Source organism: Polistes canadensis, unplaced genomic scaffold (assembly GCF_001313835.1).
Source record: "Polistes canadensis isolate GaletaPanama2010 unplaced genomic scaffold, ASM131383v1 scaffold_320, whole genome shotgun sequence".
NCBI lineage: Eukaryota > Metazoa > Arthropoda > Insecta > Hymenoptera > Vespidae > Polistes > Polistes canadensis.
Window position 1 is genome coordinate 35,890 of NW_014569867.1, and position 24,896 is coordinate 60,785.

General features: G+C 30.6%; 2 protein-coding genes across 8 annotated transcripts in view; one reads left to right on the plus strand and one right to left on the minus strand.

Moving 5' to 3' along the window:
- Nucleotides 1-5,884, minus strand: part of LOC106791576 (probable tyrosyl-DNA phosphodiesterase) — a 6,945-nt gene extending 1,061 nt beyond the window's left edge. Inside the window, exons 1-7 of one of the 3 annotated variants that reach the window (XM_014757286.1) lie at nucleotides 5,649-5,884; nucleotides 5,476-5,553; nucleotides 4,926-5,023; nucleotides 3,964-4,843; nucleotides 3,319-3,861; nucleotides 3,045-3,246; nucleotides 2,589-2,963 (exon numbers count right to left, since the gene is read on the minus strand). In XM_014757286.1, coding sequence (XP_014612772.1) covers nucleotides 2,832-2,963; nucleotides 3,045-3,246; nucleotides 3,319-3,861; nucleotides 3,964-4,793 — 1,707 coding nt within the window. In that variant the 5' untranslated portion in view covers nucleotides 4,794-4,843; nucleotides 4,926-5,023; nucleotides 5,476-5,553; nucleotides 5,649-5,884 and the 3' untranslated portion in view covers nucleotides 2,589-2,831. Of the gene's footprint in view, nucleotides 1-2,588; nucleotides 2,964-3,044; nucleotides 3,247-3,318; nucleotides 3,862-3,963; nucleotides 5,024-5,475; nucleotides 5,554-5,648 lie in introns of those variants that run through there. The other 2 variants (XM_014757285.1, XM_014757284.1) reach the window with 2 other exon arrangements.
- Nucleotides 5,885-8,234: 2,350 nt separating this feature from the next.
- LOC106791574 (transient receptor potential-gamma protein) overlaps nucleotides 8,235-24,896 on the plus strand; it is an 88,422-nt gene continuing 71,760 nt past the window's right edge. For 3 of the 5 annotated variants that reach the window (XM_014757276.1, XM_014757277.1, XM_014757279.1), the window contains exon 1: nucleotides 8,235-8,835. The gene's annotated coding sequence lies outside the window, so the exon portion shown is untranslated. The remainder of the gene's footprint in view (nucleotides 8,836-24,896) is intronic. The other 2 variants (XM_014757281.1, XM_014757280.1) reach the window with 2 other exon arrangements.

A 24,896-nucleotide genomic window follows, 5' to 3' on the forward strand; every position in this document is an offset into this window, starting at 1 on the left:
TGAAGCAAATATAAGAATATAAATATTAATGAATTTCTTATTATAAAGATTATAGTCAATGTATTTGTTATAATTATCGACTGATCATTACTGAAAAAGTTGTCTCTGCGACTTATAAAAATAAAAAAAAAATAAAAGAACGAATAAATAAAGATCTCGTAACGAATATATTTTAATTATATCGCGATGGGTTAATTTGCATTTCGAATCAAATCTACTTTCGATGCACGAGCGAGCGAGCGAGCGAGCGAGCTCACTTTCAATGAGATTTATCAGGCGAGGCACGTATATCGGAACGCGGAGCAACCCTAAAAATTCCAACGTTTTCACTTAAAAAAAAAAAAAAATTAATCTCGGAGATATGGTTTTGTTTCTTTTTTTTTTTTCTGTTCTTCCTCTTCGAAAAAAAAAAAAAAAAAAGAAACGCGACAGATAAAAAACTAAACGACGCAAACCGAATGGAAATTTAGGAAAAAAGAAATCATGAATATATTCATCGAGGAAACATCTTTTTTTTCTTTTTTTTCTATTTGTTGCGTCTCATGGTGTCAGATTAAAATTTTTTTTTCTATTATTTTGAGAACAATAATAAAGGGGGGAAAAACCATCGTCAATAGTAAAATGTGACAGTAACGCATAATTAAACAAAACGAATGCACACTATTGCAACATAGAACAAGTGTATAACATTTACACGCACACACACACACCTGTACAAAGACCTAAGAGGAAGCCCGTTCGTATTGACGACATATCAACAACTGATGATAGTTCTTTAGCTTGCTATACTCAACACCATCAACGTCAACGTCAACGTCGTCGTGGTGGTCGGCGTCGTCGGCGTCGTCGTCGTCGTCGTCGTTGTCGTTGTCGTCGTCATCATGACGGCCGTATCGTTTCTTTCCGAGTTTCTCGCATCTGCGCTTAGAACGTCCTCCCCTTACGGGGGAGGATTGTGGACTCCCCACAAAAGTGGGAGGAGTAACCAGAGTTCGCAGAAACCCTGGCCACTTACTCATTTTTCAACGAAACTTTAGTTGAAGACATATCTATTTTTACTAACTATATTATACTCTTTTTATCTCTCTTTTTGTTTCTTTTTTTTTATGTCGAATAATGTAAAAATATGTTATCTCTTGCAATCCTAACTTCTGCAGCTTTTTTTTAAATATTGAAAAAAAATTGTTTGTTCACATATATAATTAATCTCAATCAATTCGACAAAAATGTACTATTTTTATATGGTTTAACAAAGATTAAAGAAAGAGAGAGAGAGAGAGAAAGTGCGAACTTATCTCGTTTATGTTAATATTACATAAAATAGATATTATCAACTCTTTGAGAGATTAGGAGACGTTCAAATCTTATCGATGAATATTGTCGATTTTTATTAGCTGATACACATGCAAGTAAAAAAACAAGCAAAAGAAAAAAAAGAAAAAAAAAAAAAAAAAACAAAGAAATGAATTAAGAGCCGGTAATGTATAGATAGAATGTGTGTGTGTAACGATTTTTGCGCGCAAACTGTTAAAAGGATAAAATGAGGATACGTGTATGTGTGTGTGTATAGAATACAGATACACGGAGAAGAATAGATTGACATGGTGGTTCTGATTAAATTTTGTAAATTAACTATCAAAATTTATCTCGAGAGACAATTACTTTTTTTTTTTTTTTTTTTTTTTTTTTTTTATGTGAGAAATTCATTATAATAATTAGAGGATATCCTTGAAAGAAACGTGAGAGCTATGACGAATCAAGCCATCGTCCTCCATGTATATCCGTATCTATATTAGACATACACATATACTATATATATATATATATATATACAAATGTTACTTGTACAGTATGGTAGTAGTATTAATGTATTTTTTTCCTAATATCTTTTTCCTTTTTCTCTCTGCCATATATGGGTACATAATACATATACTGTATGTAAAGATGTACGTAGATAGCGGAACATGAGATATTTGTTTTTCAAGGCTGCTTAAGTTATCCATATAGGCGGGAATCGATCAATGATTCTTATTGCGAAATGTTTGAATACTTCGTGTAATTATCTCGTGTAGATTGAACAAAAAGGAATGAGAGAAAGAGAGAAAGACATAATAAAGAATGAGTAAGAGACAGAGAAAGAGAATGACAGAAATAAAAGTAAGAAAGAGGAGGAGGTACGAACGACTGGTTAAACGTTGTTCGAAGTCTGAGCATGCACAAACGAGTCAATATCACTTGGAGGTGGTGGATTGTGTCTCCGCCTCTCATCAGGAAGCGCTTTCTTGCTGATGTTTTATGGAAAACGCGTACCCGTCGAGGTAACTGACTCGAATTCACGAATTCGAGCGATACTAACAATAAGAGTATTTGTCGTAGTTCTCTCGTCGTCTAACGTACCGAATCCAAAAATTTTGCAACAGCCGATTCACTTTTATAAAATTTTCTCTTTACGCGTGACGAACCTGAAAACGAGTATTTTTCTTGGCTGGTTTATATATATTTTTCATTTATTTCTTTCTTTCTTTTTTTTTTCGGAAATACCTCCATCTCCGCGCAACCGCGACGTTATAGTAATGGAATATCCGAAATTTAATTTTTCAATGGAAATAAATGAATTTTTTATTAGAAAATATTTGTACACATATCGTCCAATAATAAATTACATAGCTATAAAAACAAATCATTATATATACATGTATAGTGTTATTAAATATAATAGGAATAATGATAGTAAAGTAGGAGGGTAGAAAGAGCGCGCCATTAATATCACATATCGTCCATTGTAACGTAAATTTAACGTACCCGTGTAATCATTTATGGAAAATCTTCTTTCACTCTCGGAAAAATTCCGTCACAAATGGTCGATCGCCCGTTTCGTAAGGAGTTAATGGTAGATCGTATGGAATAGGAAATGGTGGAAATTTCGAGTCATTACCTTCTAACGAGAACATCTTTTCTCCGGTCTATCAGAAAAATAAAATTTATCGTTTAAATCAGATCTAAGCAATACTTGATATTATTCTATTTTCCTCTTTGATACTCACCACAAATTCAGGAAGAAATAATACACCAGCTTCGTAACTCATTATGGAATAGTTCGTACCACATTTTCCCCATGCAGCTTTACTTAAATTCGCGCTGGTTAGCATGAACCAAGCCATCTTTTTTAAATCAGGTGATAATCTTGCATAAGTTTTAATGTGTGGCATTGCTTTGGTTCTATGCATCTTTGAAGCTTTCCATTGACTATAAAATATTATAACGTTTAAAGAGATCTATTTGGAATGCAATAAAAATAATATGCGAATTAAGATTTACTGTAAATAAGACTGGAACCATTCTTGTTTTGAATGCGTCAGCAAATTATAACATAAACAGCAAGAAAGTTGTCGACAGTCATAACTTTCTCTGTAATTTTTAATACTAGGAAAGATAAAATAAAATGTCGGAGGACTCTTCAATGATTTATCAGTTTCCTTTGACATGGATAGTACGATATCTTTCCCTAACCAACTGCTATATTGCGGTCCCAGGCTTCCTAAACTGGAACTTTGTGCAATTATTGGCCAATTTGGTGCATCTGCTGGTAAAGTAACATGATTGGATAGAACATGACCCAATTTTTTATGGCCCCATGAATCTATATTTTTTAATGAGTGTGTGCCAGGTACTGAGGCAATGAAGAAAACATTAATGGCTGAACAATCCGCCATTCGTACCGTAAAGATCCAATTGACTAAAGCTGAATTTTGGTAGTTATTCAAATACTGTATGAGGTCTTTTTTGAAACCTGTTTTAGATTCTCCACTAGCCGTGTCAATAGATCCCTTTATTGGAGGTAGATAAGGAGAAATCCAAAGTCTGTAGAAAATTAAAATGAAATATGTTTCAATTTTTGTAGAAACTTCCGTTTAGGAAGAAGAAAAAAGAAATATTAGCTAATCAAAGGATATGTCTATCTACCCTTGAGTTCTATTTTCCCAATCATCCTCATATAAATTTGCAGTAGACATTACAATTCTGATTCCACCATCCTGATATTTCAGGATCATCATTTTTGTATGATGACAACCAAATCGTGATGGTGCAGCAACACGTACTAAGGTAATATTATCGCCTAACTTTTCATTGTCCATTCTATCTTGATATACAATCGTTATATTGGCTTTTTGTGCTGCTAATAAATATTGTAAGCAAAGCCATCCAACGTCAACCATGAAATTAATTTGTAGACTGGATTTTATTTCTCCAAGACTGATATCTAATATTTCAGGAAAGGTTACGGTAAGCGATTCATTACTTGTTTGGGTTGATTTCCTTATTCTTGTAAAAAATATATTATACGGACTGGCACGCTTATATTTATGAATAAATTGTCCAGGCGTCACTTCATATATTTGAAAACCCTCCCGTTTCATCATTTTTATCGCTTTATTTCGCATTTGTTCTCTCTCTTTGCAATCTTTACTGGACAAATACATATCCATTAAAGAAGTATTATCAGTTGAGCTACTTGCTATACTTTCCATGCTTTTAGCATTTGAATTGCATTCTCTAGAACTACTTGCTTTAACAACACTATCAATAATATTATTATTTGCTTTAATTTTTTTTGTCATTTCTTCGCTTTGAATATTTCTTTTTTCACTCTTCACAATATCTTCTAATTTTTCATTAACCATCGTAGTTAACATTTCAGGTTCTTTTTTATTATTTTCGTTCGCAGTCTCTGAAAGATTTTTTATTTTATCATTCATTTCCATTTTCTGTTCATTTGTTCTTCTATTGGTCATAACATCTTTAGTCTTTGAACTTTCTGAGGTAGAAGAGCTTTTCGTAGTAACTGTTGAAAATAAGTTTATCTTTAATTGTAAGAAACTATCTACGTCTCTGTCCCTTTCTCTTCTCAATATAACTTGCATCACCTTTAATTGCTGCAACAGTTGAGTGCGATCGCACTCAAAATCTAGATTATTTGGTATTTTGATTGTTTCGTCCAATTGATCGATTACTAATCTTTCCACTAGAAATTAATGATACATTTCTATTTAGTTTATTTTTATTATTCTAATATATATTTATACAGAATATCTTATAACTGATGATACAAACAGGTAGGAGTTGATTCAACATAATAAAATCAGTTGAAAATGTAGATTAAAATTTAAGATAAAAACATCATTATACTGACAAGAGTTTTGTTAACATATTAAGAAATACAATAATGTTCTCTGATAAATTCAAAAGTAAGATAGCAACATTTGTTGAGTTGAAACTGAATCAATATGTATATGTACTAGACAAATTTTCAAACTTATTTTTCTCAAAAACAAAGGTAAATATGTTTTAATTATAACCTACATTTTTCAACTTAGTTTCTATATTTTATGTAGAATCAACTCCTGCTTGCTTGTTACACCATTTACAAGATACCTCTTGTGCAATATTAATCTATTATCTTAAAAGTATACTTACAATGTGGATGTGACATTTCTGCAAAATGTATTGGATTTTTTCTGTAACATTTTTCCATAAAAGGACATATTTTTCTATCTATATTACAAATAAAAAAAATATATATTAATTAATTTCTGTATATGCATATGTATATACTAAATAAATAATATTTATTGAAAATAAAATATTACCTATCAACGATGTTTCATTCGTGGCAGAAATCATGGCTTTTAAAATATATTATATGTGGATTGCTATTAAAAATAAGGAAGACACTTTTTATGTATCAAAGATAAGAAAAACTATGACGTTATTAAATAAGGATTAATAAATACTAAAAACGAATATAAATAGAGAAATAAAAAAAAATTATTGATCACTTTTTTTTTTAACAATAATTTTTACAATTCGAAATAATTTGATGAGACTGTTAGAAGAATTAGCATAGTTCGCAAATTACAGCAAGAAAAGTTGGCAACATTTTAATCATGAAAATAATCAAGCATAATTTCTAACTAACAAAGTTATGTTATTCGTCAATTTTATTCATTTAACCAATAGGATTTCTCGACGTTGATATTTCGTTTGCATTGGAAACGTAGCTTTTTTCATTATCGACGTATTGCCAACATTGCCTTTAACGTTTTGAATATAACATCATTTAATTTTCTTTTTTTACGATATTATTTAACGATACAAAATCTTTATTTATTCAAATATATATCATTAAATAATTTAGCATTTAATAATAATAAAAGATGTAGAATCAGAATTAGGTAGATTTATAAATTTTCGTAATTATAATAGAAAATATTTCCCATTAATATTGAAACCATATTACAAATTTTGGCGCGCGTAGAAGAGGGCGCTCGGATCGCGACAGGGTAGTAAAAGTAAATTCAAAAAAAACCCGCGAAACCATTACGATGTGCATAATCAAACAACCCTTTTTAAACCCTTCAGTCTTTTTACGTACGTATAGATGTTTACAATATTCTCAATTGTTTATTTATTCAGCTTCTAGATGTTTTATAGTTTTGTGGTATGTTATCTTTTAAGAGACTACTACAAGAGTGCAAAATTTCTAAAAAATCGAAGGGGTGCAGAGCGTAGTCTCCCCTGGTTAGTATATTCTTATAGTTAATATAACTTGTACGATAAATAACAAATAGAAGTAATAATTAATTACTATAGTGAATTATATAGTGCTTTTAATAAGATAAATTTGATTTTAAACAATAGTTTTTTATTATAATTATTATTTTTACAGGATGTGCGTATTTGTACGCGCAATTTTTCACATGAAGTTCTTCAAAAGAATAGAAGTCTTATATTCAATTATTTTCAGTTATTATATAATTGTTTACAATGCCAGGCGTTTTTAGGCATTGCCCAAAATACCGGGTACCCCAGGCATCGTTCACATTGCCGTGTCCCCCCAGGTAATGCCTAAAATTCGCTGAAAAAAATTGGTTGCAGACTTTTCCTAGACATTGTACATATTACTTAGGTATTTTATAGAACACCAAATGCTATTTAGTTAATGCTGAGAAGAATACATTATCGGGCTGTTGCCCGCGCACACACATACAACACCACCACCACCATAAGCGCTCGGCTGATCAAACGAACCGAAAGGACAAACGATAAAGGGAAGCTCCTCCTCTTGATTTTTGAGCTTTTTCGTGAAGCTCACTTCTATAAATTGGAACTTACTTTATGCCGATGTATTATTATGTAGGGCCCACTGTTATCGGTTTCTCATTTGTCATTCTATTGAATATCTAGGAAAAGTCTATAACAATTCTTCTATTTCCTAGATTGTTTAATTAAATACATTGTATTATGTAATGTATAAAATGTATTGTGTAAATACATTGTCTAGGCATTTCCCATTTGGACTAAATACTTTTAGGCCATCCAATAAGTCCGTGTGATTTTTGTTGAAAAAAAAAAAATAAATAAATAACTTATTGGCCAATCTATAAGGGTGGGTTTAAAAAGTTTTGACTCTGAACAAAGAATGAAACATTTAATTGGATCAAAACAATATATAATAAACACATTTGGTCATATAATATAAAAAAAACATAAATGAATAAATATAAAAATAAAAACTCGATCCCCGAAAATGAAATTATTTTTATGATTAGGTTCGAAACTTTTCGAAATAATTAACTGGTATATAATATATATTATATTTGTATTTAGATATATATTATCGGCTAAATCCTTGCAATTAAAACGAACATATCCAAGTTAGATTCGGGATTACTATTGTTTGAGATAGACATATATATATAAAGAGAAAGAAAAATATAAAAAATAAAAATAAAAAAATAGGTAGATAGATGGATAGAAAAAAGAAAACAAATAGGAAGAATGAGATAGATAGGATAGTATAGATAGATAGATAGATAGATAGATAGAATACATAGAAGAAAAAAAAAGTAAATATAGAAACGATAAAAGGCATAGAGAGGGCCAGCCAGCAGCATGATTCTGGAAGGTGGTAGGAGATAAGCGTTGGTGAGCAGAGGGGAAGGGGGTAGTAGCGATGCTGAGCGTCGAGACGCCTACATTCGCCTCAGTTACCGCCCAGACTGTGCCGCAAGCGATTCGCGTCCTTTCGTTTGCTCCTCTTTCCCCTCGTTTTAACGTTCACCCTTTCGTAGATACATACATACGTATATTACACATATATGTAAACCCATAAATATAATATCTATATATAAAGTTTATTGTGTGAATTGTTAGATCAAATTTATATTAGTCCTTCAAAAAATAGAAAAGAGAGAGAGAGAGAGAGAGAGAGAGAGAGAGAGAGACAAAAGAAAAAACAAATCTAACAAGAATCGAAAAAGTTTTTGCGAATGCACTCACATAATTTCACTTCTTCTTCTACCTCCTCCTCCTCCTCCTCCTTTTCTTCTTCTTCTTCTTCTTCTTCTTCTTCTACGTCGGTGAAATTACAAAAGTTTGTTTTATTCGACACGGATTCGAATTGTTTTTCATTGATAATTAAATCGTGATAGTTGACAACGTACATTGACGTTGTCATCATCGTCATCGTGTTGTTAATTTTATTATTATTGCTACTGCTACTGCTGCTGCTGCTACTGGTGGTGGTGGTGGTGGTGGTGGTGGTGTTGTTGCTGCTGCTGTTAGGGGTGTTTGTTAATAAGATATCAAAACAATCGGTGCACGAAGTGAGATTTTTGATCGAGCAAAGCATAGGGCGGGGGTGCGAAAGGGTAGTTTACGAAGTGGCACCGAGGTGGAAATTCCTCGAACGAAACCAGTGGCCAGCAGTTTCCTCTGGAGGCGCTCAGAAAACAGTCAAGATCCATCGCAGCTCGGAGATGTCGGAGAGTCAAGGTCAGTAGTCAACGATCCCTTATATCGATTATATCAATCCGATCTTTAACACGTGATTTTTTATTATTTTATTTCTCTTTTGTTCTTTTTTTTCGGTCATTACTCTTTGCTTTCTGTTTTATCTTAATATATTTTTATATTATAGTTAATAAGTGTATAAAATAACGACAGTAATAATAATAATAATAATAACTGTAATGTTGCAGAGTTAAACTTTAAGAACTTTTTAAAGGATATTCTCTTTTTGTTTCTCTCTCTCTCTCTCTCTCTCTCTTTTGTTTTTTAACTTTTATTTGAGCTTCTTTATTGATAAGTCAGGAAAAAGGAGAGAAAAAAAAACTTATAGAATTTATTCGAATGGAGAAGTTGAAGAAATAAGAGAGAAAGAGAAAAAGAGAGAGAGAAGTGCGGTGAAAAAGAAGTTTAAGTTCTTAAAAACAAAGTTAAAAATTACGAGGAAACTCTGCGTAGTGGAAAGTAATGTCGGGGGCGGATCATATTCTTTTCCACGTGACGAGGGTAAATGGGGTGGTGGTAGTAGTGGTGGTGGTGGTAGTAATGGTGGTAGTGGGGTTGTGTTGTTTCGCTAGCACTGATGGTGTTAACAGTTGTGGTATAAGATTTTCGCGGGAGACTAATTCACCGAATTCTGTGTATTACTTTCAAATTATTTTCTTCATTTTTTTGGTTGATCCTTCTTTTCCCACCAGCCCCCTCTCTCTCTATTTTTATTTTCGTTTTTATTTTTATTTCATACTAACGTTTCATAATATCCTCTGTTTTACTTGACAAATTTTACGTCCACCCAACCCAGTGGCAATTTGTATGGGGAAAACCAGAGACGGATAGCGGTTTGTTTTTTGAAAATTCAATTTCCACGTATCAAGGTAACTTTGTCGGACGGTACGAAGCTTTTGATTTTATTCTTTTATTATATATATTTTTTTGAAACATCTCTCATATATAACAATATTCGTTTATCACGGGGTGTCACGATAAATTAAAATATTTCAAATGTATATATGTTTCATGTATATGTATAAATCTACGTATTAAACAATGTGAATATATTTACAGTACACTTGTCGAGAGAGAATAGATAAAAGTTATTTTATTAAATTTTAATAGTCTAAGTGTGTGTAAATGTATTTACATGTATTATGAATCATAGAAGTATTTATATACACTTTTACTGTCAATTTGAAATAATAGATATTTGTTTGTAATATCAAAACTTTGATATACTTATGCATAGAAATGTATTATTATTATTTATTTTTAGTAATAATGTTAGTTGCATTTTCTAATGCTTTTTAGATGATTAGAATTTGATGATTTAAATTTATTTATATATAATTAATGTTAAATATACTTAAAAATAATGGATTTCTTGTTCTCACATTTAATGTAAATCAATTTGAAAGTTGAATAATTTGAAAATATGTTTTTGTATATTACAAGAATTTGAAAATATTGTATTACAAGAAAAATATTGATTGTTTTACGAATACACTCCTAGGATTCATTGTATATATAATAATGTTTAAATATAATAATATATGTAACAAAAACTTAATTATTCTTGTAATATTTTTACGCGATATTATTTAGAACAAAAAATCGTGTAATATTACTCGGTAATCTTTCATTGTTTACAAACATATTAGAAGGATACATGAAGATGGATGCGTTATTTCGAAAATAATATCCTCTCTCGTGAGAGAATATAACCAACCATCATAGTAATAATCTGTATGTTTTCTCGAAGAAGATTTGAGATCGGTCGTGCACACACACACACACACACATACACAGTTAACTTCTGAAAATGCGAACCAATTTTTCTCCCTTTAGCTAAACGTTATTTTCTATTTTTCTTCGTAAGATCGAAACTCGGATCTCGTTACGCGAAGAGTTTTCCCATAGTCGTTGGTTGGAATTTATATATAAAAAATAAAAAAGATATAAAAAAAGAAAAAGAAAAATAAAAAGAAGAAAAATAGTTCGCGTTTGATAAAAGAGAAAGAAAGGGGTTAAATGCAGAAAGTAAATAATTTTGTTTTTCAAAATAATTTTAATCACGAGTTGCATAATAATTATTAATCTTATTTAAATATATTTCTATTAACACAAATTGGTTTTCCAATCGAAAATTAAAGAAATACAATTGAAAATAATATTAACCCATAATTAAGAATTGAATTGTTTCAATGTTTAACAAAAATTTCGAGAAGATTTGTGAATGTAGTTTAATGTAAAAAAAGAATAAGTTCAAAAGAAATGGAGAAAGAGTTCTAGTATATCGTAGGGGTTTACTGTTCGCAGTGAGAATTACTTTTCGGTGATCGAGATTAATTGGATGTTCGTAATAAAAAAGTAGTAAGAGAACGGAGAAATAGGTGTGTTGTAATTAAGAACGAAGGTCAAAATGATTGAAATAAACTGCTGGTATATCATCGATATGTGTCAATGTATTAAAGTGTTTAAGAAGAATTCTAATTAAAGATAAATCTATACACAGGACGATGGTCAAATAAAATTACAATACAATCTAGCAGAAATTTCATTCCAATAACGAAAAATTAAAATCAATATTACATTGGGACGAATCAATTGGAAATATATTTCAATTGAACTCGATTTACAGATTATATTTTTTTGTAAATTCTGATTATTGGAACGTACCATAGATATCATTTAAAAAAAAAACAAAAGCGAGATAGTATTGTAACTTTAAATGTCGCGTAATCTCGTGATATACAACGCATCATTTGTTGTGCAATAAATCATTCGTATATAAATTCACATACATATATATTTTTTTATTTTCTACGCGTGATACAAACACCAACAACATCCACGGAATATATTTCTTTTTGTTCTTTTCTCATTGGGCACGCAATCATGTGTGATATACAATTAGCAATAATCTAAATTTAAATCTAAAGAAACGTGAGAAAAGAAAAATATGATCAAATTGAACGTAGAAGAGTTCGGAGTTATTATTTATTATCGGAAATAGGGGTAAGGGGTAGAAAAAAAGGAAGAAATAAAGGAACTAAAAAATTGATCGAATTTTTAACGTGCATTATGTTATGCTAGTTAAGTTCGTGACGTTGCAAGTAAACCGTTCGGTTAAAAAGAATTTCTTTTTGCTCGGTTAGATAAGAATATCAGATCGTCCGTGGGTACGAATAGTGAAGAAGAAAAAAGAAGAAGAAGAAGAAGAAGAAGAAGAAGAGAAAAATAAAGGTAAAAAGAGAGAGGAGATAGAGGGTAGTATTGAAAGGGGACGGAAATGGTTGCCACTTGCTTGTTACGGACATGAAATACACGTAATAGAACCTCCACCAGTTTTCTTTTGCACAGAACTACTAGGAAACGAATAAAGAGAAAAAAGGAGAAGAGGAAGGGAGGTCGAATGGTGATGGTAGTTTCATGGAAAAGTCTGAAAAATACACTTCGTTTCAAATGTAACTTTTTATCTTTTTCTCCCTTTTGTTTTTTGTTTTTGATATATATATATATATAAAACTATACTCTTTCCATTAATTTATTAAAACACGAAACGATAGTTGATCATATGTTTATTCTCCTTATTATAATATTTATATTAATATTTATTTAATATATGTTACAATTATAGATTTATATTTGTATTTTTATAAATTATTATTAGAATTGTAGTATATATTTTGATTATTAACATATATTATAATCACTTATATTGTTTATTCTGTTATTTAATATTTTATCTTTTGTGTAAGTAGTTTAATTATCCATGATTATAGTATTATACTATACATATATATAATCAGGTTTTTATTGCACAACTTACAAAGTTTTTTACAATGTCTTATCATTATTTCACTTATAATTATCTCACATTTTTGGTTTACTCTTAACACACCCCTCGTCTACCACTAATTATCACCAATCTTAAAATTATACTATCTAAAAATGATAACTACTATAGTATTATACTATTTATTTATCAATATTTTTAATTCAGTATAACAATTTTGATGTTTTTGTGAATACTATAATTAAATGTTATTTTCTTTTTCATATAGTAGAGATTCGAAATATACATTTCGTGTTGTCCTTACTGTCGTCGTTGTTGTCGTTGAACAAAACGATCAGGAAAGTTCTAATTATTATTCTTGGCTCGTCTATCGTAAATTTCGCGCTCGTTTATAGTCCACAAACCACTCCTACTTTTTCTGCTTATTGTACTCTCGTCTGATCTCGTCTCGTCTCGCGTTTAATCGTTTAAACGATTTTTAAGCGTTAACGATGAAAGCACACACACACAAACACACAAACATAGAGTATCAATGTGTATCGTAATTACGTGACACAAAGCGTTTAATTGATCGTAATTATGACACGAAAAGGTAAATTCATTTCAATGATACTTTTTTATCAAGAATATATCGATTACTATACACCCCCCCCCCCTTAGATCATTTATAATATGATTCTTTTCATTACATATTTTTTTTTTTCAGACTAAGGTAATTTTCGTCCTAATATAATTTCTAATTTGACGAGTAATTGCAGCATGACAATAACAACAATAACAAAAACAACAGTTACAGCTTTTATTATGAACATAGAACACGAATGAGAAACTTCATCGTAAATTTAAGACCTCTTTCACTTAATTACCACACCTTTTAGTATACTCTCGACATCCCTTACGTGTGGACTTCCAAAATAATCATGATTATGTAAAAGTCACGATAGTTACGATTTAAATAATTATTATTATAATATTCATATATATATATATATCTAATGTTTAATTATAAATATTATTTCATTCATATAATATAAGAATAAATAATTCATTCATAAATATGTGTCACATGTGCATAATTTTGAATAAGAATTCTTTTACAATAATTAACCCCATGTTATTTCGATTTGACAAAAAGTTAAAAAAGGTTTTATTATTTATAAGGTAAAACCCGTGCGATTATTGTAATTATCTACGATCAAAGCTTCAATTAGCGAAAGCTCTCTCTCTCTCTTTCTGTCTATCCGTCTATCCCTCTTCCTGTTTCACTTTGTAAAGCTTAGGATCGTAAGCATTTCACTCTAAAAGCGTGATTACGTGGATTCCACTGTAGTATCAATCTCTTACCGCGTGTCTATTAGTGTCGGTTGAAACGAGAAAGAGATGGAGATAGAAAAGCACAAGGAACGAAGAGGAGAATCGTAGTAGTAGAACGTCATATTTCAAAAGCAAGAATGAAAGGATAGCATGAAAGTGTTTTGTACTTTACAAACGAACTCTCTATGCAGATATATACACATACACACAGAAAAAGACATGTACATGTATATGTACACGACTATTATACATACGCACATGTACGCACATACACTTATCTACAAGATACGTACATCTATCTTGTCGTAGAGACATAGTGATAGATATTACAAAGGACAGCTGATGCTTGTGCTTGTTATTCGAGAACCATTAAAAAGTTCTACGACCTCTTCTCTGATCTTCTTTGCTTATATCACCCACCCATCCATCCATCCATCCATCCATCTACCCATCGGATCGAAATCCTTTTCAACATTCGTGAATAATTTAAGCATTCTTTTAATTATTATTCCCCTTTTTTATTTTTCTAAACGAACACATTAAAATTGTCGAAGAAAAATGTTGACAATGTTGATAATATATTATATATTTTAATTGTTAGATTTATTTTTATTCTAATGTTTTATAAGAAACAATACATTTACAATTGTCACATTTATTCTATTTTCATTTTCAATGATATTTTATTTGTTAATTTATCGAAAAATAAAACACACACTTACGTTGATTTTTCGGGAAAGTGTGACTAAATTCAATTTACAAATTTGTCTCATCCTGAATTTATATGTTTTTCTTTTTCTATTACATCGATGTTGGTTTGTTACGTAAAATCTCTTGCTCGTAATACGCGAATGTAAAATATTTTGAAAATATATTCTATAGGAGGATACGTAACAGTGAAAAGATTGATTTGGGTATTATATGAAAGGTGTTACAGATCGTGTCCCATTCATCTTTCTCGATACGTTAATTACATTTGTGTTTCACGCATACACGAATGCCTATGGTTCTTCAAGTAATTACGTGTCCTTCGGCTTAATAATAGGACACATACTCTCTTTCATTATTATCTAACATTACGCTAATTGCACGGCGAGCGTGCATTACAGTTCGTGCGGACAGGATTATTTCTAAACAGCCATAATAATTACGAAAAAATATATAGAAAATGCAGTTGAATTTTCTTTAGGAAAACATCCAAAATTCTTTTCTTTTAATCCTTTTTTTATTTTTTTAATCAATGTGATATTTTAATTGTCATATTTTATTTATTCACGTGTGTATATGGATAAACGAAAATCTAACGATTGGATTGTTATTTTGTTTCATTTGTATATTATTTCTTTTTGTTATTTCATTAGAATGATCTTAGAAAGAGATAACACATTAACAAAAGGAAACGCGGCCAATTTTCTAATAATATTAACACGTTGATATAAGCTTAGATATTGTAATAGCTTGCAGGCGTTCATAGATTGCACATGATAATGCATCCTCCAGGCTAATTTCAACCCCACCCGTTGGTTCGATCTATTACGATGGCGGGGGGAGGGGGGAGAGGGTGACAAATTAACTGTTCCGTTTGTATATTAAACCATAAAGTGACCAACATGGTCATACATTTGTCGGCTATTAAAATTATATATCTATTATTATTTTTATTATTGTTAAATGCATTTTAATACTAAAGGAAAAATGTTCGACAAGATTTCACGTGAATTTGCGGGTTTAATTTATTTAAAACTTGTTAATAATATATGAAATAAGTGCAAATATTTTAATGATCGAAATATCAACGATAAATCAATTACCATAATACGCAGGATTGGTTTATATTTATATGCACATTGTTAATGTGCATCATTGCAAGTGCCATTGCAATTCTCGTATCTTTCAGTTATTATTTTTGTTCTTGTATTTATTTTCTTCATTTTTATTTTTTATTTTAATCGATCAATTTATCTCGTATATCGCATAGTGTGAGAAAATAGAGTAAAAAAAAAAAGAAAAAAAAAAGGATAAATAAAAGGAAAGCTGAACTATCAGAGAAAAACGAGTGACAGCGTTGTCGATATTTCTGATTTCTACATAAAACTTCAATATCGCGTGATACGATATTTATGCGTGTGTTGTATCGTATTATGATACGTGATGATGATGATGATGATGATCAGTTTTGACACATTTACTCTCAAGCTTTGCTCTACATCCTGGTTCTGCTAAAATTACACGAAAATCTTCTCAGAGGTTTTCCTATCCTATGATCCTTTCCCTCTTTGATGTTCCTGATTGATCCCGTCATTCGATTTTTCGTTTTCTTGGATTTGTATTATATATATATATGTAGGAAATCCGTCATTGCTAGTAATTCCTTGGCATTCTTATTAACACTTTAACGAGCGCACGTCTACGCAGTCAAACGTCGTCAGGGGCCGCCAGTATTTTTGAAGAATTTATTTTAAAGAACTTTATTAAATTCACGACAAAAATTAACATAAAACAAAAAACAACCAAAAATTTAATATTTATCAATATAAATTATTACAATTTACATGGTACACAACCGTAGTTTAATCGAAAATTAAAAATAATGTGGTACTGGCCAAAAACCTTCGGTGGTAGCATCACACATATGTTGTGTGAGCGGTCGTTAAAGTGTTAATTCAAAGAGCATTACGATGAAATCGGAAACAGTTTTTCCTAAACATTGAACATAAAACTTTGGTATCATATAGAATATCAAATTAATACTTAAACAACCGAATTTCGTAGAATATTATTATTATTATTATTATTCACGTTAAAGATCAATCAAATGATCAAATATAATACTCAGAATAGGTTTTTCTTTTGATACTGTCGTTTGTTAAATATTTTTTAGACGAATTCCTTTTTTTCAGCCTGTTTCTTCTTCATCCTCTTGATCCTCCTCATTGACGGGATTCTTATTGTCCTATTTCCATAGTTCATCGAGCGAATCGAGGTTACAGGAGCACTCAATTATTTAGGTCATCTATGAGACTTTCCTTTCCACCCCCACAACACCCCATCCCAACACCCACCATTGTCGAGGGTCCTTTCAAAGTGATTTAGTAGTGATAATAAACAATCCTTTTTGCATTTATTACGATAACTTTTTTTTCTGTCTTCTTCTTCTTCTTTTATTTTTTTTATTAGTTCGATATATATGTTACCGTTAAATTCGGAAATTAGTCATTGCTAGTAATTCATCGGCATTACTAGGAATACAAAGAGCCTTCAGACAACGTCGGAAATTGAAAAATTCATCCAGTTTTTTCTACGCATCGGACATAATACTTTGATATTCTATAGAATATCAAATTAATATTTAAACAATGTTGAAAAGAATACATTCTTGGGCACAGACACACGCAGCCATACGATCACACAATACCAGAGATTGCAATGCTGTAAATTGTGCATCTTTGCAATTTCTTTGAAAAGTTTTGGTAAATATTTTTTATACTAAAAGTAAATATATTTTAATAAAACTTATACTAAATTAAAGTACACTCTTTTGTCTACGCGTAGAACACCATWTYRAGTTATAAATTTAGCATGTAAAGTTCAGAAAATGTCAGAGAATGCAATGCTGTAAATTGTGCATCTTTGCAATTTCTTTGAAAAGTTTTGGTGAATATTTTTTATACTTTTAGCAAACGGATTTTAATGAAACTTATATTAAATTAAAGTGCACTCTTTTAGCTATACGTAGAATACCATTTTGAGTTATAAATCAATTTGCAAAGGTTCAGAAAAAGGCAAACAATGCGATGCTGCAAATTGTTCCTACCTTGCCATTTCTTTAAAATGTTTTGGCAAATATTTTTTATACTAAAAGTAAATAGATTTTAATGAAACTTATATTAAATTAAAGTACACCCTTTTTCTTACGTGTACAATATCTTATCGAGTTATAAATCGATTTGCAAAGTTTCAGGCTATATTTTCTAGACATTAGTTAGACAAATATTCATAGTTCCACAGAAATCTGTATCTCTTGTTCCCTATCGTATCGGAAGATACACAGGTTTAGAAGGAAATATTTTTTACCTGTATAAATCGGATTTAGCTATCATCTACAGGAAGTAAGGGGATGGGGTTGGGGGTTGGATTCGGGGGTGGGGAGGATATAGACAACGTTCTATATATTTCTGTATCATAGCATCCGCGTCTATAACCTATCAAGCCTGTCATTTGCATGCGTACAATTTACATACGAGAACCAATGCGAATGCAGATTAGATGAGCTATTCTCATCCTCGAGGAAGAAGAAAATACGGGCGACCCCAGTCGTGAAACACCAAACTCTTCTCGTTACTCGATAAAATTCATTAGGGAGATAAATGGAAGAAGAAGAAAAAGAAGAAGAAGAAGATAAATAAAAAAATAAAAAAATAAAAAAAAATGATAACAACAACGGGCCGTTACGTAATACAAAATTATTACGCGTTGTTTCTCGCGAATTTATCTGCGAGAAACAATAGCAGGGGGGAGGGGGTCGGGGATGGGGATTCGATATGATTTTTTTTTTTCATTTTTATCTTGCATCATATAGAAAGTAGAAACAAAGTTTTTTACTTTTTCAGTCTTTTTGTTTTCGTCTTATGACCAATTTTTATTTGTACAGGCTGAATAGTTTTCAATTTGTTCTTATACGGGGATGGGTGCATCATTTTTTTGTTTTGTTATTACGATTATAAATAATATTTGTTGTATGTTAACTGTGTTATATATACAATGGATGATAAATAAGTTGAACATTAATACAGTGTGCCAGTTATCTTCTACGGCGATTGTTATACAGGGGGTTGTGGTTTGTTAGGAAACTTTGTATTTAACGTAAAGCAATAACAAGTATCAGAGAAACATGCAACATGTAAAATTACATTTATCTTTACTGTTACTTCAGTTGCATTAATGTTATTGCGAAACTTGTTAAGTTGTTTATATTAAATACTGGTTTTCAAACTAGCCTAAACTTTGGACTTTTTCTCTTAAAAGAGCAAATTAGGTTTCGTCTATATAAACTAAACAACGAATTTTTTTGTTTTGTTTAATATTTCTCTAATTTCATTATAGATAAATAAAAGAAAAAGAAAAAAATGTAGATTTATCGTTTATTTCTTGAAAACAATGGTCAAATAAAATATAAACAAAGTAAGTTATATAGTAATCGAAATAAAAAGAAATAATAAATGTACGAATAGAGACGGTGTTAACAGTTTAGGTGTGTGTTTGTGTGTGTGTTGTTAACGTCAAATGCGTTTTCGTTGTAAATTTTTATTAAAACTTGTCAAAGTTAAAAAAAAAAGAAAAAAGAAGAAAATTGTGAATGAAGGAAGAAGGGTGGAAGCCTTTTTCGATCAGAATTTTTGCAGCCTTTCAAATGTTCGACTACCAGCGATTTTTCAATTTGAAAAAGAAAGTTGGAAAGAAAGCAAGCAAGAAAGAAAGAAAGCGAGAAATAAAAAGAAAGAAAAATGTGAATCTCGACTTACTTACTCTTTCTTTCTCCCTTTCCCTCTCTCTTCTTTCTCTTTCTCTTTCTATTCGATTTGTTTTCATGTTTTTATCGAAGTAGAAGCTCTACGAAGTAGATACAGATATCGCAATCGTTCTTTTACTTCTACTTTTCTTTCTTCATCTTCTTCCATCTCCCTTCTTTTCTATTTTATTTTATTTATCAGTGTTATTTTCTGTGTGTGTCCTTTTAATATTTATAATTATGAAAATAATATATATATATACTATCTCAAAAATAAGAGAAAAAATAAAACTTAAACTTGTTACCGTATACCAAAAATGGTACACGTGGCTTAAAAATGACATCTCATCATAAACAGCATAACAGGGAAACATGTTAATCAAATATTTTATATACTATATTTCATTGAACTTTCTTATACAAATAATAAAACAATTGAAGAAGCATTCCCACAAAATAATCATCCCCCTGCTTAATGAAAACAAGAAACATTTATTTTTGCAGGAGGAAAATTAAGATACGTATTAACAAAAAACACGTGTACTGTTTTTGATATACGTTAAGAAATTTAAATAATTTTTAATAAATATAAAATACAAAAATGAACAAAAAGTACAGGCACACACACACAGACAGACAAATGATTATATTATAATGAGAAATAGAAAGAAATGAAAGTTGTTGTGTTGTTGGGGGTGGAGTTTTGGAGAGGTGGGGGTGGGATGGTTAACTTTCTCTTTCGAAAAAGGGAATATCATGTTTATCTTTAAGAAAAATTCGCGAGAAGTCGACTGGCGTCGGTAAACGTTGAAGGCGTCGCGACGCATAGCCCAGCAGCAGCAGCGTCGACGCCCCAGAGCGACGCCATCCTCATTGATTCCCTCCACCCCATTTTCTCTTCCTCCCTTATATATATCTATCTATCTTTCTATCTCTTTCCTCATCCTTTTTCTTTTCTCAACTATGTTTTTCCCCCTTTTGTTAGATTTAGCATCGCCTTGAAATCAGCTCAACTAAAGTGTTCGATGTGAAACACGGAAAAAATAAACTTCATCGTTGTACAACCCTTTGATCGCGGATTCGTTTAACAATTTTATGTTAATTGCATCTTTCTAAAAACAACCCTTTATATTTTTTTTCGCTTTTGAAATTTTATATCTATTTATTTCATCATTATTGTATGTGTGTTTGGATGGATTATACCAAAAGGGGTATATTATATTTTTTTGTTAAATATATTTAAGTTTAAGGATATAAGTTTGTTTATTAAAAAGTTAATTAAATAAATGTATATTAACATTCGAAAATAATACAAAGTAACACCTGCTGTGTGTGTCCCCAGTTTATTGGGCCCCGTAACGAGTTGTAAATTAAATAAATGACTATCTATTTTGTTAAAAATATATTATATAATATATATAAAAAAGGAATAACACGCGGAATAGAGAATGAATTTTTTTATTTTTGTTTTGTTTTTTCATTAACAACAATTCAAGATAGAAATACAATCGAGCGTGTATATAACATTTGGTAACTTGTTGCTCTGGAACGTATCCAGTTTCAATTACAATACTTATTCAATCGATCGCACGTCCTCTGCCTATTATTATCTACAGAACAACAATATTCAAGCGTGAATTTTCGATTTTTATTTCGAAAAAACAAAAAAGAAAACACGCGAAGGAGTGTGGGCTCGCGAATGAGAAAAAATGTTGGTAGCAGCGACTAACAAATAATACGAGAAATCATTGAAATTTATTATGCATCTACTATTATACCCGTGTTCATTGCAAGTAACCTAAAAAACCAACCCTTTCTTCTCTGCCTAAAAAAAAAACAAACAAATCAAAACATAGAAAGAAGAAAGGAATACTCAGAGTTCGTACATGTTTTCGCGCATTTTACATCCGGGATTGGGAGTGGGGAGGAGGGGTAAAATAGTAGAAGAGAAGTCAAAAGAAACATCGTACTAGTTGCTGCATAGTTAGCCGAAAAACCTACGGGGTATGGTCTTTCAACAAGAGCCTGTAATATTTCTTGTAGTTTTGCTAAACATGAACATATATATATGTGTGTTCACACACGTATTCACGAATCGGTGTCAGGCTGATTTTGGTAGTTTGAGTAGACTTGCAACGACGTATCATCATCCCCATGTAGGATGCAGTGATGTGATACAAGTTGTAGTTCGTAATCCGTGCTTTGAATTGGTACTGCATTGCGGGTGTTATACATATACACACACACATATATATAAATACGTACTTATATACATGTATTTTCAAGCTACACATAATCCCATGTATTAACATAAAGGCAGACATAATTCTCGGATTATGGGCTCGTTTTTTTCAACTTATGCATATTGTAGAAATTGCAAGGATTGCATCTTTGCAAGTGGAGGAAAAACCTTCCCATCGGATTCCCCCACACCTCACCCCACCCCACTCTCCACCCATCTTTTTCTTTTTCATTGTTGTCGTCAGCATTAAAGTTGGATTTTCGAGTATAAGAGGGATGTGTGACGTCTGCTAAAGATTCCTAAGCATCCCCCTTTTTTCACTTCTTTCTTTCTTTCTTTCCTTATTTTTTGTCTTTTTCTTTTTTTTTTTTTGTCCCTTTGTTCAGGCCATCCATTTTCTTTACCTTTCACTTTGTCTTTCTCTTTGTCTTGTTCACACTCATTCATACTACCCTTTTTAAACGTTGAACGGAAAAGTAAGGAACGATTTCTCCGTTGAAGCTCTTCGAATCCTATCGATTCCGTATTGGTACGACAAAGACCACGTCGTCATCTTGTGTGCCTCAAGCTAAAATAGAATTTAATATCGGGTTGAACCTTTGTAAATAGCATTGAGTCTATCGCTGACACCGATCTACCGGTTGGTTAATATATAATAATAATAATAATAATAATTGTTTATACGAAATTTCACATATTTATTTACAACTTATTCTTACCTTTATTTTAATTTCTTATTCAATTCTAATTAGTTTCTAATTCGTTTAATATCTTTCTTTTTTTCTTGTTTCTAAAACCACCGATACAAAACAAAAAGTCCCCTAGAGTTTGTATTTCTGTTTTTGGACTCCTGAAATTAATTAATTTTCATTTCACTTATAGCAATTCATTTGTTTTTTTTTTTTTTTAATAAAAACTAGAAACTAGTTCTCATTAGATCACCGAAGTTAACACCTACGTGGACACGTGAATGGGCTGACCCATTTGGAAAAAACAAAAATTGTCTACTGTTGATTTCAGAGAGGAAGTTGTATAGGATTAATATGAGAACGTGTTCGTAGAGAAATGATTCGAATACATAAAAAGGGTGACTATAACATACACGATATTTGTATCCACAAGAACAAGGATTACTCTTCTTCATTTTTTAATAATATTATTTTATTTATTTTATCTTCCTTCTCATCTCATTTATTTCTTCAATTTCTATTCAAGTGTCGATGATCATCATCCCTTTTGGGATCATTCAGAACTAGGGCTTTTATTCAACGAAAGTATTGACCCTTTTCCCTTAAACACCTCTGTTCTTTCTTAAATGTACCTTTCACGGATGCCTCGTAATCAGAAATCGTGCATAGAAAGACACATACTCATTCACACACACGTATACACACATAGAATTTGATTATATCGTTATTAAATGCATCATGGGGGCGTGGGTAACACGAAAGGAAAGTGAAATTTACGTTCAGAGCGAGTACATGCCATTGGCAGTAATTAAATCCGCTTAATATTGAATCGGTATTACGAACATGAAAGGAAAAGTTAGCATTTTATCGGATGAACCGATTCAAAGGATGTTAAAATTGCGGTATCAATTCGATCGAAATATTATAATCTTGTTTTTTTATTTTTCTTTTTTTTGTTTCCTTTTTAATATATATTTTATTTCTATATTTTCATTGTGTTCCTGTAGGCAGACACACATACACACATCTCTTGATAAGCTTTTCCTTTATTTATCTATTTTTATTTCAGATTAATTCAATTAATAATAATATTTTGTTTCATTGGTTTCATTTTTATTTCAATATCGATTTAAAAATCAAACGTAAGATAATTTTATTATACGAAATATATTATATATAGTAATATGTTTAAATAATAATAATAATAACGTTAAGTTAGTTATCAATGCACTTTTGTTTTTATAAAATACAAGTAATTAAAAATTCTATTAAAATTGCAGATGAAGTGTGACCTAAATGAATGAATTAAAAATAAAATAAATAAAAGGAAAAAATCAAAATAAAATGTTTTAGTACGATATTAGAAAAAAGTTCAATTAAGTTGGATAGATTGAGAAATCAAAAGGAATTTCATTTAAGTGTTGGATGAAGGAAACTTTGAAAGATAAAGTGCGTTTCCTTTCGTAATTCGTCTGCTTCTTGCGGTATACTTTGTAAATAGTAGTATGTACACACACATACATACAAACAAACGTATATATATATTATATACATTTACTTACACATGACCACAGACGTGAAACTTGCTTGAGAAGTTAGCTGAGTTACTTTGTACATTCTATTTTTATTCAATATATTTAAAAGTGCATACAAAAATGTCATCACTAAAATAATTTTTCAATTGTACACATTGTACCTGCTCGTTCGTATTCGTTGATAAAAAACAACAAAATCCACCCTCGTTTTCGTTCGACAGAAAAAAAAATCACTTTTTATTTATTCTCCTACATTCGTGTATTTGTTTGTTTGTTTCTTTTTTCTTTTTTTACAATCGATATCGTTTCGAAACGCGAGAAAATAAATTATAACGGGAAATGCAATATTATATTTTACTTTTTATTTACCAAATATCGCGTGTGTGTGTGTATCATCATAAAAACTATTAATTATAATATTTACACGAAGAAATTATGCATAGATCAGAAAAATCGTGTTAGATATTTACGTGGTAAAGTTTGTAATTGATTTTGTTCGAATGGATAATTGATTGTAGTGTGTTAATTAGATGTAGAACATACATAATATGTGGGTGGGTGGGTGGTTGATACAAACACGCGTATAATCATATTCGTATTTGCATACATACACGTATGTATGATATATGTATATTTACATATGCAATGTACAATACATGTATGTAGGTATTCGTATATTTAAAATAATATATACTCTAGTTGTTAGTCATCGATAAAAATTAATAAACGTATTTTACATATTGTATAATAAATAACATAAAAACCGTATACACGTAAAATCCCATAAGATTATCCTCTGTCTGTCTGTCTGTTTGTAGATTATCTTACGAAATAATTTTCATTTTATTCGAAAATATGCGAAATGCATAATAGTTCTCGTATTCAGTTAACCCGAAACTTGTTTGTTTGTTTATGCATTATAAAAATCATTTTATTCAAAAATATGCGAAATGCATAATCGTTCTCG